At 42.0% G+C, this 16913-nt stretch overlaps 1 protein-coding gene across 3 annotated transcripts in view; it reads left to right on the top strand.

Moving 5' to 3' along the window:
* Nucleotides 1-810: 810 nt before the first annotated feature.
* cdk6 (cyclin dependent kinase 6) overlaps nt 811-16913 on the top strand; it is a 174069-nt gene continuing 157966 nt past the window's right edge. Inside the window, exons 1-2 of one of the 3 annotated variants that reach the window (XM_033046714.1) lie at nt 811-829; nt 3342-3652. In XM_033046714.1, the coding sequence (XP_032902605.1) occupies nt 3423-3652 (230 nt within the window). In that variant the 5' untranslated portion in view covers nt 811-829; nt 3342-3422. Of the gene's footprint in view, nt 830-1312; nt 1428-3047; nt 3166-3341; nt 3653-16913 lie in introns of those variants that run through there. The other 2 variants (XM_033046706.1, XM_033046699.1) reach the window with 2 other exon arrangements.

The raw sequence follows: 16913 nt of genomic DNA, 5'->3' as shown, positions 1-16913 counted from the left end.
TTTTGAACTACAGTAAATAATTTGACTATTACAGATTTGCCTGTCCTTTCAGAAATAATAATTGATTGATTTCTCACAGATATCCAGAAACTTCAAAACAATATGTCAAATGCTTCTTTGTGATTACACAAATGAAAAACCTTTACTGTTTTTGTATTTTTTAAATCATTTCCATAGACTTGTACCTCTTAGTTCTCGAGTTTTTGGATTTCATTGTTGTTATAAACTATAAACAGGAAATCTGGACCTAAGACTTACCGAAAAGAAAACTTCAACATGCTGCCTCACCCGCTGAGTTTCTCCAGAATCTTTGTCTACCTTAAGAAGGAAGGTCTAGATTAAGTTGATCGCTGGATGCGGTTATTTTGACCATCGGTAACGAAGGGCCACACTGGAATTTTGGTGCTGATTTAAACATATTAAGCACACACACACACACACACACACATATATATAAATCATCATGACACAAGAATGAGTAAGTAATCTTTGATGTTTATTTTCCGGAGAAACAAACCGATTCACGTTTCCGGGACGGATCTAGTTCTCGGTTTTCAATGCAGGTATTGATGTTTTACCCCGCTGTGGCCCCACTTGATTAGTACAGTTTGGCCTCAATACTTTTAGATCTGAATGTTCGCGAAAAACGGGTAATGAACTGCGAGGAGCCCAAGTTTAGTAAACACGTTCAAACTTTCTTCCAGCCAATTTTTTGAAGAAATATATATATAATGACTGGTATACAGAAACGTAGTCTATTTCCTTTTAAGTATTCTGGGTAAAAGAGGTATTTTATGACAGATTCTTTGAACGTGTTGTTGTGGAGAAAGTAAGCGTGGTGTCCGCGGGCTTCGTTCTGTCTTTTTTGTTACCGATTGCTTGTGTTGTGTTTTAACCGGTCACTTTCACATCACTTTCGGGGGCAAGGGAGCAAAATCTCCCTCAAGGACTCCGAGTCGTAGCTGGCAATGTGGACAAGGACAACATAAACTAGTAGCAGGATGTGCGAGCCCCGCACACCGTCAATGTTGTTACTTTTGATTGTTCGCAAGTTCACCATCAAGGCTGATTGCATGACCTCCTGAATTCCAACACTTTGGGAGCGTCTAAAACAGCCAAGGTCGGAATCCAGAGGGACACTTGCCAAGTTTGTGACTTCTTTAAATATTCCAAGACTTAAGTGGGCTGAACCGTTAACATATCGGGATCCAGGAAGCTGAACTGGATTTTTACATGTTTTTTTTAACGAGGAGAAAGTGTGTCGGTGGTTGGTAGCGAGGAGAGGAGGTGGAGGAGGAGGGGAGGGGGTGGGGTGGTGGAAGGAAGCTTATCTTCCGTTGTGTAGTCTTATGTTTCTTTTTTCTTTCGTCGGCTGGAACTTGACAGTGGGAAACGAAAAGTTCACTGAGCTGAGAGACAGAGAGAATGTGAGTGATTCGGGAAGAGAAAAGGCCGGGCGGCTCTCGCCTTTGTTGTTCAAAGGAATGCGGAAATGTTGATGTTGTGTGTCAACTGCTGAAGGGGGGGGGTCACATTCAGGCGTCGTGGGAAAGAAAAGACAGAACCCTTGCTCTCCCCTCTCTCCCTCTCTCTCTCTCTCTCTCTCTTTCTCTCAGGCAAGGGCTGTGGCGGAGGGAGCGAAATCCTCGCATAAAAGAGAAAGGAGGCAAGGGATTAGGGTGGAGATTGGATAGAAATTGTCCACCCAGGCTCCATACATGCTGACCGGCAAAGAGAACCAAACATTTGGCTAACAAGTTTTGTACTCTCCAGGCCTGGCATTTGCTTCTCTTTTGCACCATCTACCCCAACCATCCCCCTCCCCTCCTTCCGCACTACCACCACCCGACATGTCCTCATTCACACGCTGGGGATTGCTGAGCATCTACCTGTGTGGCCCAGTCTGCCGCTTGCCGCACGCTGGGCTGCCGGCTGGGCTTTGAACGGACATTAAATAAGTGCAGACTTCTTCAGCCTGGCGTATTTTATCAAGAGAAGCCGCGTACAGCTCTGTGTGTGCGTGCATGGGTCAGGTGAAGGGTCCCGATTAAGTAAGTCTGCAATCTTTAAGATGATGTTGCTCCTTTAAAGCTGCATGGTTTTTGGAAAGTTGAGATCGCGAGTCTCGGCTAGATTGCTCCCGGTGCCAAATGTGCTGGAGCGGCCGACGTTTACTGAACGGACTCCTGGTTTCCCAGAATTTCCTTTCCTCTCGAGTCTTGCAAACAGCAATTCCCTAGCCCCGGCCCCCAACTGGTGCCATTTAGCAGCCGGATGTATTTCCCACTGACAGGTCTGTGTACACCACCCCTTGTGCGGGATGCCCCGGGTTACATTTAAAACTGGGATTGGAGGCGGTCGCGCTTTCTGCCTCCAGGGCAGCGTGCTCACAGGAGGGTTTCTCCCCCCCAATGCAAATGCAAGTGACTTTACAGCCCCCACGCCCCCCTCCCCTTCTCTCTCTCGCACAAAAAAAAATCCCCTCCCACACTTGACCCCCACTCTCCCCATTTAATTTTATGTAATGAACCGGATTTGATAAGGGAACTCAAGATAAAGGAACCAATAGGAGATAGTGATCACAACATGATGATATCAGCCATGATTGAATGGCGGAGTAGGCTTGATGGGCCGAATGGCCTAATGCTACTCCTATCACTTATGACCTTACCACACGGTCCCCCCACTCTCCCCTTTACATGATCCCCCCCCCCCCCCCACTCTCCCCATTATCACACGATGCCCGCTCCCCTTCCATACTTGACCCACACCTTCCCATTACCCCATGAACCACACCCACTCTTGAACTCCATTCTCCCCATTGCCACACTCCCCATTCCCACACTCCCTATTCCCACACGACCCAAGGTGTTTCAAGGGGTGTGGGTGGGTGGATATGGGTGTTGGTGTTGCATGCAAAGTGCATGCCTTTCTATGGGCAGGCGGGCGGGCGGGCGGGCGGCTGCAGCCTCGCCGCTCGGTGCTGTCGACAGCACGTGCGGGGGGCGCGCGTTGTGCGCGTGCCCGCCGGTGCCGCTCTCGCTCGTCCGTCGCCCGCGCGCGCGCATTTCCGCGCCCCCGCCGCCGCCGCCGCCGCCGCTGCTGCTCCTACATGTTCTGCTGCGCGATCTCAGCTTTGCAAGCGTCGCTGCACAACTTTCCATGGTACACTCTTCCTCCCCACAGTAAACTCGCTTCAATTTCTGTCAGCCCCAGCCCCGTCCTAATCCTTACCCTAGTCCTTTATGAACAACTAACCGCACAATCTCGTTATCATCGCAACTGAGCATTCTGTTGAAATGTATTTTATTTTAAATATATATAAATGCTTTGCTTTCCAGATGTGATCGGCCCGGATAACCTCCCTGGTTGTTTCCGTCTCTGTGTGTGTCAGACATCGAAGGGGCTCCGCGGTTTGCACCATGGACGCTAAAGAGGGCAGTTTCTCGGAGCGCTATGAGCCGGTGGCCGAGATCGGGGAAGGGGCGTACGGCAAGGTTTACAAGGCCAGGGACAGGAACAACGAAGGTCGCTTCGTCGCACTTAAAAAAGTGCGAGTCCAGACCGGTGAAGAGGGGATGCCCCTCTCCACCATCCGGGAGGTGGCCGTGCTGCGGCAACTTGAGTCCTTCGAGCATCCCAACGTGGTCAGGTGAGGGGAACGGCAGCTGCTGGGGACTGGGGCAACCTCTCTCACTTAAACACATCCCTTCTCCCCCAGTTACAGTCATGGAACAATTGACCCCTCTCTCTTCTCCCAAACAATTAACATGTTGCTGGCAAACGGAGGGAGACGAAATCAAAGCGTTATCCTACAACCCATCTGTGGAAAGTGAATGTCAAAGTATCCCCCACTCCCTAACCTGATATTGGGCAAATATGTATGCAGGTAAATGCCAAGATTGGACATTTGTTTCCATCGTAATTGTAATTAAAGGTCAAATCCGAAGTTTGGAAGTTGTCAATGCTGGTGTTAAACTAGCTGTTTGGGACGGCACGTCAGGTGCGAAAACATATCCAGAGAGACGCGGCACATCCACTGCGGCAGGCGGCACCGCCGCCCCACGCATTGAAATAGCATGAAAGTAACTATTACGAAGCGTGAAAGCACCTTCTTCCTAGTCAAGAGAGAAATGTCTTATTCTATATATTTGTCCCAGCAATGGTTTAGGGAGTGGGGCGCTCTGTATTCAATTTCCAGGTGAACATCATAAAAATAACACTTCACCATATGGTCAAGTGGAAGAATCTCTCCAGGCTGCATATCTTAAATTAATTCACAGGGAAACAAAAACGATGAATGGTTTGTACATTCCTATTTTTTGTGAATTTTTTACCAAATAATACTATAATACTTCACTAAAGAATTTATGTGGAACATTATATTTTGGGATAAAATTGTGTAACATTTCATAATGCATTTCATTCTGCACCACGGGGCTATTCGTTTCTCACCACCTACGAACAAATACAATTTTTAACTTATTTAGAAGGTAAAAAAATTTCACAGCCCTACCGCGTCATTTCAGCAAGAATGAGCGTCGGTGAAACATAAAACTGATATATTGTGACACGGTGAAAGTTTTGTGCAAATTAGGTGAAACTGTAGCAAGTTTCTGACAATCAAATCAGAGTCATCTCTCTGCAAACTAATCGTCATTAAAGTTCTAGTTTGCAACAGGTTTAAGAGAGTAAGAATAGTAGATGGTGGGTGGGGGACGGCCGTGCAGAGAGGATTTAAAGGACAGTTGGAAACTCCAGCTCTGGGGGTTGTTGTAGTTCTCGCGTCATTAGCGCGAGAAGTGAGCGGGAAGGCGCCGCTTCTCCCTTTCCCGTCCGCGTTGTTTCGGTTGTTTCTGCTGCGTCCGCGCTGTTGCTAAAGCGTCCCGTTGTCAATTTCACTCTTCGCATCTCTCCAGCGTTCACATTTCCACCAATGCCAAGTTTCACGTTTACCACCCTCACGCAAAGAACGGATACACAAATGAATAAATTGCAAAATGATATAATTCATATTAACTGCTTTTGCTATTTAGGGAATTTCCCTGAACGTCCTAATTTTTTGTGACTCTTCTGAGTTGAGTGTACTTTTTCACAGCAGCCTTTTATTGGAAACACCATGCGTGTTCACGGATGACTGGTAACATTTATTTTTCCCTTTAATTCTTACTGTAAGGGAGAACTTCAACTGGCGTCTTTTCCCCTCGTTTAATGTAATTTGCATACAGCTGCAGAAAGCCTCTTACCTTTTGAATGCACATTTGGATTTTAATTTGATTGTATAAACCACATAGAATGAATGTTTTCATTTTCACTTGGCAGTGTGAGTTTCCAACATGATTGCAGAACATTTTGGGGCAGGCCAATAAACGAGACATCTGATTTCCCCATATGCCTTCTTTGTAATGTCCCAATTCATTGCAACTGTCAAGTCCCTTGTTTAGTCATCATTTATTCTGAGTTTCAAAGAGTACTTCCTTTCTCACTTTTTGTTGTTATTTCTCCGTCAGAAAACCGACGAGTTAACACTAAATACTGATTGTTCTGCAATTTTCAGATTTGACTTTTGCACGACCAAAGCAGAAGTTAATTCCTGAACATTTACAGTGTCCACGGCCCCAATGATTAGGCAGGAGAAACTGGTATTTATTTATAAATGTTAAAATATTGTTAGGATAACTACTGGTATATGGGATTAGAATAGTTGGGTACTTGATAGTTGCTTGTGGGCATGGTGGGACAAAGGGTTTGTTTCTGTGCCCTATGACTAGCTAACTTTGCAGTTATTTTTCAAATTTGTTAATCAGATTCATAAAGCCATCCGCAAATGGTTAGGTTTTGGTTTAGTATTGAATCCTAAAGTGCAACACTCCCTTGCTATTGTATTGATGTTTAATGCACAACTTTCTGACAGAGCGATTATGGTATTTGGGCTCCAGTTGACATATCCCTTGATATGAGAGCTCCAAAGGATTTCAATGTTGAGTTTTTGTACCAATTGAATGTAGGTAAGTTAGCATGGTGAGCCTGAGAAAGTTGATGATTATACTCTATTCCAATAAAAGTCACTTGCTGAACTGCCAGGTATTGTGTCCATGTTAGTTGTTTTGCCATTGTGGAATGTAATTAGCTGATGTTTCATTTGGACCACAAGCAATTTGACACAGAAGATAAATAGTTGGCTGGTGTTAATTTATTAGAGATAAAAAGCACAAAAAACCGGAATTGGTTGGTAACTTGATATAGAAGCAGATAATGTCAAATGGTTACAAGAAACTCAACAACACTTGTAAAGAGTAAATGCATTTATTGCTTTGGTTTTACTTTCTCAGACCCCTGAGAATGAATCTGCATTTGAAATGTGAATTTACTTTTTCTTCCTTGATGCTGGTAAACCTTCTCTATATTTCTATCATTTTATAATCGCAACACATGCATTGTAACCGTGTGTTTATGGAACAAATTTGATAATTTCACTCGTATGCAGTGATACCTGAATAAAAATGGGGGATGATTATTGCTGTATAATAGAGGGCATTGAACAAGGAATGACAATACTAGCCTGGAATGCTGAATTGGATGTCAAAAATTCCACACTTATCCAACTGAGCACCCTAAATAAATCTTTATAAGCTGCACCATGATAGATGTTTTACAACAATGTTTTCCTGCCTTCCAAAAACAGTTTGCTTTTAACTTGACTAAATAACCTAAAGTGCTTCATGAAGGTGAATGCAGAAAAGTTCATGGAATACCAAAGAAGTATTTAGATGTGGTAATAGACAAAGTTAGGAAAACCTTGAGTTTTAAAGGAAATCTTCAAACTGTAGAAATAGATTGGGTAGTTCAGAGAGGGCCTACTATAACATGTTGCCCAAGGATGGCATGTAGGGAGAAAAAGGTACTAGAAATTGAATGCTGGTGTAATCATTTTTAACATATTTTGCAAACTATTCTACTTAACACAAGTAGCATCATTGAACATTTCTTCTAGCCCTTAAGGTTGCACATCAGTGCCTTAATCAGTGAATTATGAGCACAGCTCCTTTATTAATATGGATTATTTTCAAAATAACTGAAATTATTGTCTGAACAAAATACAGTGCATTCAGAAAGTATTCAGACCACTTCACCTTTTCCACGTTTTGTTACATTACAGCCTTATTTTAAAATAAATTAAATTCTTTTTTTTTAATCATCAATCTACACACAATACCCCAGAATGAATAAGTGAAAACAAGTGTTTAGAAATTGTTGCAAAGTAATTAAAATAAATAACTGAAATATCACATTGACATAAGTATTCAGACCCTTTGCTATGACACTCAAAATTGAGATGAGGTTCATCCTGTTGCCATTGATTATCTTTGAGATGTTTCTACAACTTGATTGGACTCCACCCGTGGTAAATTAAATTGATTTTACATGATTTGGAAAGGCACACACCTGTCTATATAAGGTCCCACAGTTGACAATGCATGTCAGAGCAAAAACCAAGCAATGAAGACGAAGGAATTGTCCGTAGACCTCAGAGATAGGATTATATCAAGTCACAGATTTGGGGAAGGATATAAAACAACATTGCAGTCTTGAAGTTCACAGTGGCCTCCGTCATTATTAAATGGAAGAACTTTGGAACCACCAGGACTCTTTATAGAGCTGGCCGGCCAGGCCAAACTGAGCAATCGGGAAAGAAGGGCCTTGGTCAGGGAGGTGACCAAGATCCCGATGGTCACTCTGACAGTGCTCCAGAGTTCCTCTGTGGAGATGGGAGAACCTTCCCGAAGGACAACTACATCTGCAGCACTCCACCAATCAGGCCTATATGATAGAGTGGCCAGACGGAAGCCACTCCTCAGTAAAAGGCACATGACAGCCCGCTTGGAGTTGCCAAAAGTCATGGGAAACAAGATTCCTGGTCTGATGAAACCAAGATTGAACGTTTTGGCCTGAATGCCAAGCGTCACGTCTGGAGGAAACCAGGCACCACTCATCATCTGGCCAATATCATACCCACGGTGAAGCATGGTGGTGGCAGCAACATACTGTTGGGATGTTTTTCAGTGGCAGGAACTGGGAGACAAGTCAGGGTGGAGGGAAAGATGAACGGAGTAAAGTACAGTGATCCTCGATGAAAACCGGCTCCAGAGCATTCTAGACCTCAGACTGGGGTGGAGGTTCACCTTACAACAGGACAACCACCCTAAGCACACAGCCAAGACAACGCAGGAGTGGCTTCATGACAAGTCTGTGAATATCCTTGAGTGGCCCAGCCAGAGCCTGGACTCGAACCCGAACAAATATCTCTGGAAGGACCTGAAAATAGCTGTGCATCAATGCTCCCCATCCAACCTGACAGAGCGTGAGAGGATCTGCAGAGAAGAATGGGAAAAATTACCCAAATACAGGTGTGCCAAGCTTATAGCATCATACCCAAGAAGACTTGAGGCTGCAATCGCTGCCAAAGGTGCCTCAACAAAGTACTGAGTAATGGGTCTGAATACTTCTTGGGTATGATGTTAATGTGATATTAGTTATTTATTTTTAATTTGAAAAAAATTCTATACACCTGTTTTCGCTTTTTTATTATGGGGTATTGTGTGTCGATTGATGATAAAAAAAATAATTTAATCCATTTTTGAATAAGGCTGCAACGTAACAAAATGTGGAAAAAGTGAAGGGGTCTGAATACTTTCTGAATGCACTGTAGATAGATTACTTATAATGGCAAAAAAGAGATCTGTCATAGTAAATTATCCTATTAAAAGATAATTGTGTATAATGCACAATTGAGATATAGTAAAGTATATTTTAACATTAATAGAAGAAGTAAATTCCGTTTAATATTTTGGCTAGAAATTAATGGGAGATCTCTGAATCCAGTTTCCTCGTGTAGTTTTTAATGGCTTTAAACTGTTGAACAGAGACTGAGTTTCTACAGTTATTGCGCTATGTATCATAATTTTATATGCAGAAATGAAATATATGGCACATAGTAAATCTGCTACATGTTGAATATGTCAATTTATTCTGATACTTACAGGTACCTTAACCTTTAATATGGAATAATTTCATAAACATAGAATGCCATGAAAAAGTAAGCTAACAGACGAGTGTTAATTATTGTTACAGGTCAAAGACTCTTGAAGAGTTCTAGGTGACATAATTCATAATTCATTTAGCAAATATATTCAGCTATTTAATAATAGTGGGTATTGAAAGATACTTTGGTCTGATATATACTTCTAATTTTGTTTTATGTCTATTTAGTTTGTGATTGAGATTAACATTGTTTACATTCAACATAAATCCAAGCACACTATTTATATTGGTTAAAATGGAAACCACAGCTTATTTTCTTTGAGTTATTAAAACCATAAGCTGAATCATTCTTATATCACAACCTGGTAAAATTCATCCATGTTCAGAATAGCTTAACACATTTAAAATACTTTAACATTGCATGTAAGCTATTGCCATGCTTGCCAAAATGCCAGAAATTTTATTGTAAGTATCCCTCAGCTGCCTTCAATACAATGCTCACTTTACGACCCGCCCGTTCATTTTAGACATTTCACTCTGCATAGATGCCATCTCTATGCTGACCTATCCCTATTGCCAGGCTCTGAGCTGGTATCTCATGTCCCTCAGCACCTCAGGAAGGAGGGCAAAAGTTAGAGGTACATGCTTTTGCCATAAATCGGAAGATAGTGAGGGGGTGGGGGTAGGAAGTGTGGGGGTGGTAGTGTGATGCAAGAAGGTTGGGCAGGTATGAGCCTTCACCACAGCTGGCCAAGATTTCAAGCAATGGCTGCTGCGGTAATGGTGAGTGTTGTGTCCTCCATTCTGGGAAGTTCATGCAGCTGGGCCCATTTACCCATCATCCAGCTATTACTTTCTCCACAGATACACTATCTTTTGAACAAGAGAAGTAAAAGTGAGTCAGTATGAGGCAATGCAAATGATTTTCCCATCACCAATGAAATAGTTGGTGATCTCGACTGTCTATTCCAGTAAACAAATTAGCCACATTATTGAATTTTAGCTCTTACCCCACTTCCCCCCCCCCCCCAATTTTGGTTTGCCACATTACTGAATCGTGGCTAAAATCGTTTTAAATTATTTTATATGTATACACTTGTTCAATTTTTTAAATGAAATATTCTGGAAGAAACCATTGTACAAACCATCAATCCACCAGCTTACACCTTGCTGCTCCAGCAGTATACAAACCTGTGGCCTCTACCACCAATAAGGAAGAGAGCAGCAGGTGCAGGGGAACTTTAACAACAGCGGATTCTCTTCCAAGTCACACACCATTCTGGACTGGAAATATATTGTCTTTCCTTCATTTTTGCTGGTCTGTACCTTGGAATATTCTCTTGAATAGCCGCAAGGTATGCCTTCACCAGAAGTGCTGCTGCCACTCAAGATGGCAACTCATTTGTGCCTACTTGAGGGCAATTAGATTTGGGCAATAAATTCTGTCCATATCGCATAAGATTATTTTTTTTTAATTTTGTGAAAGAAGTCCCAGCCTGCCTAACTTCTCCCTATAACTCACTCTCTCGAGTCCTGGCAAAATCCTGGTAATTCTAACTGCACTGCTTCCACCTTAGTGACACCTATCCTGTAACAGAAATTTGAATCATAGTACTTTGAGCTGCCTTTCATCTTCTACAGAATTACCTGTATATGTTACTTTGTTATTAGAATTTGTTGAGTATGCTATGGTTTCAAATTCCATTAAATACAAATTATTACAGGTGCACAACCTTTTATCCGAAAGCCTTGGGACCAGACACTTGTCGGATTTCGGAATTTTTCGGATTTCCGAATGGAAGATTTTTAGCGTAGATTAGGTAGGTAGCGCGGGCGGCTTGAAAAGTCTGGAGCGGCTGCCTCCTCCCCGGAGACCGGGGAATCATTGCATAAATGTTAGTCAGTTAGTTTGGAGGGATTTTATGTGGTGGGGGGGGGTGAAGGGGGGAAACTTTAATTCTTAGTCCCCTACCTGGTCAGAGAGGCGGGGAGCGGGCAATGCCTTACCGGGTCGCCGTGCAGTAAGCTACGGAGTGCTGTGGCCGCTGACTCCCAACATGGGGGCTGGGGGCTGCGGGCGTCCGGCCGCGGTTGGAGCTCCGACCCCGGCAACTCTACCCCTGGCTGCGCGGCGCTCCAAATCCAGCGCGGCCCGCGGCCGGACGCCCGCAGCCCCAGCGCCGCGATGTTGGGAGTCGGCGGCGTCGCAGCGCTGGGATACCAGCGGAGAGCGGGCAATGCCTTACCAGGTCGCCGTGCTGTAAGCTCCGGAGCGCTGTGGCCGCCGACACACAACATGTCGGCGGCCACAGCGGTGCTGGGGCTGCGGGCGTCCGGCCGCGGGCCGCGCTGGATTTGGAGCGCCGCGCAGCCAGGGGTAGAGTTGCCGGGGTCGGAGCTATAACCGGCGCCGCCCGCGGCCGGACGCCCGCAGCCCCAGCTGGGAGTCGGCGGCCACAGCGCTCCGGAGCTTACTGCACGGCGACCCGGTAAGGCATTGACCGCTCCCCGCCCCTCCGACCAGGTAGGGGACTAAGAATTAAAGTTTCCCCCTTCACATAAAAGCCCTCCAAACTAACTGACTAACATTTAAGCAATGATTTACAGATGTTTAAGGGTCTACCCGGTCTCCGGGGTGGAGGCAGCCGCTACAGTAGTACAGACCTGGGTTGACCGTGGGTCGTTTCGGGTCAAGTTTGGCGCCAAACGCGAGCTTTGGTGTGCAGACGACATCCTGGAAAAAATGGCCGGTTTTCGGAGTTTTTCGGTTTCCGGAACTCCGGATAAAAGATTGTGCACCTGTACACAGAAAACTCTAACTACTAAACATAGATTGCCAAAAGGTTCAGCTGATGCCACAAATATTAGGTAATATAAACCACTGTTTAAAATGCGACATGATAAAAAAAATAATTTAATCCATTTTTGAATAAGGCTGCAACGTAACAAAATGTGGAAAAAGTGAAGGGGTCTGAATACTTTCTGAATGCACTGTAGATAGATTACTTATAATGGCAAAAAAGAGATCTGTCATAGTAAATTATCCTATTAAAAGATAATTGTGTATAATGCACAATTGAGATATAGTAAAGTATATTTTAACATTAATAGAAGAAGTAAATTCCGTTTAATATTTTGGCTAGAAATTAATGGGAGATCTCTGAATCCAGTTTCCTCGTGTAGTTTTTAATGGCTTCAAACTGTTGAACAGAGACCGAGTTTCTACAGTTATTGCGCTATGTTTCATAATTTTATATGCAGAAATGAAATATATGGCACATAGCAAATCTGCTACATGTTGAATATGTCAATTTATTCCGATACTTATAGGTACCTTAACCTTTAATATGGAATAATCATAGCAAAAGGATTTGAGTATAGGAGCAGGGAGGTTCTACTGCAGTTGTACAGGGTCTTGGTGAGACCACACCTGGAGTATTGCGTACAGTTTTGGTCTCCAAATCTGAGGAAGGACATTATTGCCATAGAGGGAGTGCAGAGAAGGTTCACCAGACTGATTCCTGGGATGTCAGGACTGTCTTATGAAGAAAGACTGGATAGACTTGGTTTATACTCTCTAGAATTTAGGAGATTGAGAGGGGATCTTATAGAAACTTACAAAATTCTTAAGGGGTTGGACAGGCTAGATGCAGGAAGATTGCTCCCGATGTTGGGGAAGTCCAGGACAAGGGGTCACAGCTTAAGGATAAGGGGGAAATCCTTTAAAACCGAGATGAGAAGAACTTTTTTCACACAGAGAGTGGTGAATCTCTGGAACTCCCTGCCACAGAGGGTAGTCGAGGCCAGTTCATTGGCTATATTTAAGAGGGAGTTAGATGTGGCCCTTGTGGCTAAGGGGATCAGAGGGTATGGAGAGAAGGCAGGTACGGGATACTGAGTTGGATGATCAGCCATGATCATATTGAATGGCGGTGCAGGCTCGAAGGGCCGAATGGCCTACTCCTGCACCTAATTTCTATGTTTCTATGTTTCTATGATGTTATATAGGTGAACCTACTTCCCGTATAGTCCTTAATTTCTGCAGTAAATATTGTATTGACATGGAGTTTGTTAAGGCAGTTTTGTTTTACGATGTTTCCATTTTGTTTATGGTAGATATTCTTGGTGATGTAGACATTTATTATTATCTGTGTGTGATGTATGAAAATATTGTTAACAAAAGAGTAACTCTGTGTTGCCAAAGAACATTAATCAGTTAGTCAGCTTGTTCCACAATTCGGCACTTTAATTACATTTATACATCTTGTTTCCATGTCCCTTGAAAAAATCTATCAAGTGTAATCTTGAATATTTTGGTTGATGTTTTGTCATGTTTTTATGAGGAATGAGTTCCAGATATATATCAAGTTTAGTGTGAAAAGGTTTCTGATCCTAAATGTCTACACTCCTAGGATTGAGATTCCATTCCTTTGTTTGGATTACTGTTGAAAGAAAACAGTTTTTCTACCTTTATTACAGATGCCTTGAAAACCAACTCAGTCTCTATGATCTTAATTTATTTAATGCTTTAAGTCCTGCTAACACTGAACCAGTATTGTTTTCCCTTCCAAAACCAATATGTATATCCTGAACTTTAATGTCCATTCCAGATCAGGATTGGCCAATGCTTATATTTCCTTACTTCATGGGATGCAAGTGTCAATGGTAAGGCATGTGTGCCAAACTAAGGGTATGAAAAATGAACTTGTTTGCTCGATGTGTCCAACATATACACTGAGTCTCCTTGATTACATGTGTAGGAAGGAACTGAAGATGCTGGTTTAAACCTTGATTACATGATACTTCTTCAAGTTATCAAAAGATCGTATTCAAGAGAGAGTTAGATATAGCTCTTAGGGCTAACATAATCAAGGGGTATGGGGAGAAAGCAGGAACGGGGTACTGATTTTGGTTGATCAGCCATGATTATATTGAATGGCAGTGCTGGCTCGAAGGGCAGAATGGCCTACTCCTGCAGCTATTTTCTATGTTTCTCTGTTTCTAATCTGTCAATCTGCCTCTGATAATGAATTCAAATAACAATCCTGCAACTCATATTAACAGGTTTACTTTTCCTTGTTGAAGCCAAATACTTTGAACCTCAGAATATGTTGGCCAGTGCATCTTAATTAAACTAAATTCCTCTATTTTGACTTTTATCTTCTCTTATTTGCCTTAGATTCCCTGCATGCACTTTCTCCTGACATATTCAGTATTTATTCAAACAATAAACCTTTATTTAAAGGATCAGCATTTCCTTTTACTGCTATATTTTTACTAAGTATTTATTTTTAAAATTGTGGTTCCCTCTGAAATCACGGCAATTTTTTTTCTATCCCTTTTATGTTTATGTTTGTCTTTATTTTCTATTTGCATCCCTTTGCATCTGTGAATAAATCTCCAAATCTACTGGGGTCATTATTTGTATTTCCTCAGATATCCTCAGGAAGGTCTACTGTGTCAAAAGCTTCAGCATCTTTCCTAGATTGGGTGAACCCTATCACCCAGTATTTGAATGGATGTTACAGTCTTCTGACATTTTAATCTTTCCATTTTACTATCTCCAGTGATAAAGGCTACTTTTTCATAATTCCATTGGGGTCAAGGAAAGGGCGTTTACGTCGCGGCCCTGTTTCCACGAATCTTTCCACCACGAAGCACAAGAAGTGACAAGACAGACACCATTGTATGCAGATGCTGAGAAGTGTGTTCAGCTCTGGCTGACCTTCTAATCTTGTGTGTGGACTCGATAAGAAGAAGAAGAAGAATTCTATCCAACTGAAGATTTTTTAATGTTGTATAAAACAGTACTTACAAATCCTTCTGATCTTCTGCAACAGTGTGTTTATGTATTTACAGTATAATTACTGCTGTTGTTCATTTAAACAAATGTACCTCTTGTATATTTATATTAAATTCCATTTCCTATTTGATAGTGGCTTAACAAAATTAGCAATATCACTTTAAGCTTCCTTTCATCTTCTACAGAAGTGTCTGTTACTTTGATATAATCTATAAACCAGCTTCATTTCTTCTATATATACATCAGAACATATAATTAAACACAGCAAAGAGATAGAGCCTCAGAAGTGGACCTTGCGTGATACCACAATCTACTTCCAATCGGCATGGTATAATATTATCCCATTTAACCACATCTTAAATTCAGTGGGCTTTTCTGCCTATATATCTTAATTTTGTATTTATTATTCTCCATGTCATGTACTTCCATGTGAAGTACAGCCACTACTTTCCACCATTTGATCTGTCTTTTGCCACCTCAAATATTTCTATTGAAGACAGTGAAACCTTTTGAAATCAATGATTTGTTACTTCTCCAACAAAATGCAATAGAAAATAAATAGATTTTTGACAATGACATTGGTCGTTGTGAAAGGGAAATTATTGTATGATGTATTTCCTCTACCAAATGCAATTATAGCTTGTGTATAGAGTGTGTACCCAGACCAGCTTGTAAAACCTAAAGCATCTTGCCTGAATTGCCTGAGGTCAGGTGAAATTGAGAGTTTAGCAATAAAATAATAAACTTTATTTTAAACAGCATGAAATATTGAAGTGAATCTGTGCAAGTGATATCAAATTATAGTTCATTTAAAATGACTGGCTACATTGTACTGGCTACTTGCTGTCGCAGACCACCTGTACTGTCTGATCAGGAGACACGTAGTGTTGAAGGAACTTATCTCCAAAATCCAAATCTGCCCACAATCACAATCAACAACTAGGAATCTGGTGGTGGTCCTGATGCCCACCCTAAATGCCAATGAAAGCTTTTATGAGCTGATTGCCGCTTTAAGTTCTTCAAGCTGTTTGGAAATATCTAAGATGATTAGAGATGCTTTTTTGAAAATAAAGCAATTCAGATAGACCTAAATAATTTTAAACTATAGTAATTATTTAATGGAGATGCAAAATATTGTAGATGCTGGAATCTTGAGCAAAACACAATGTTGGAGGAACTCAGCAGGTAAAGCAGTATAAGTGGAGAGAAATGGACAGTTGATGTTTCGGGTAGAGACCTTCGTCTGGACTGAAAGACTGGAGGGGGGATAGGCTGTATAAAGAGATGAAGGGGAGTGGTTACAGCTGGCATGATCAGCGGATAGGTGGATTCAGTGGAGGGGTGGATTGATGGATGGAGAAAGGTGGGAGAGAAAGTGATAGAGATAGTGACAGAGGCTGGGGTGTGATACAGTAGGTAGCGTTAACCAGGGTCATCAGATGGAATCTGATCGGAAAGGAAGGTGGAGGGTGAGACCAAATGCGACAGGTGGATGAGAAAAGGTTTCCAGAAATGAGAGATTTCAATGTCCATGCTTTCGGGATTGTAGACTACTGAGGTGGAATTATGAATAATTATGTAAGTTGTTTTAATTTTATTTATTGTTAAAGTATTAAGAATTTAAAACATAGTTTGTTTGTTGGCAAATAAACATAAATTACTTGTTAAATTTATCTTGTGTGATTAAAATTAAAATTGTCTGAAGAAGGGTCTCGACCAGAAACGTCACCTATTCCTTCGCTCCATAGATGCTACCTCACCCGCTGAGTTTCTCCAGCATTTTTATCTACCTTTGATTTTTCCAGCATCTGCAGTTCTTTCTTAAACATGTTAAATTTATCTTCTTCACATAAGAGGTTGTAGAAAAAATACTGGAAAACTGTAAGATCATTGATTCTTGGTACGGTAGGTTTGTGAAGTGAGTTAAAGCAGACTAGGTAGTATAGAGGTGATCTAATTGAAACATCCACATTTTAAAGAGGTGTAATGCACCAGCATCTGACTTTCATCACACATCTACCATCTGACCTCCTTCACACCTCTACTATCTGACCTCCAGGACACCTCT

This window comes from Amblyraja radiata, chromosome 2, assembly GCF_010909765.2.
Source record: "Amblyraja radiata isolate CabotCenter1 chromosome 2, sAmbRad1.1.pri, whole genome shotgun sequence".
Taxonomy (NCBI): domain Eukaryota; kingdom Metazoa; phylum Chordata; class Chondrichthyes; order Rajiformes; family Rajidae; genus Amblyraja; species Amblyraja radiata.
Note: the sequence above shows the minus strand (reverse complement) of the source record. Positions and strands in the feature narration are given on the sequence as shown.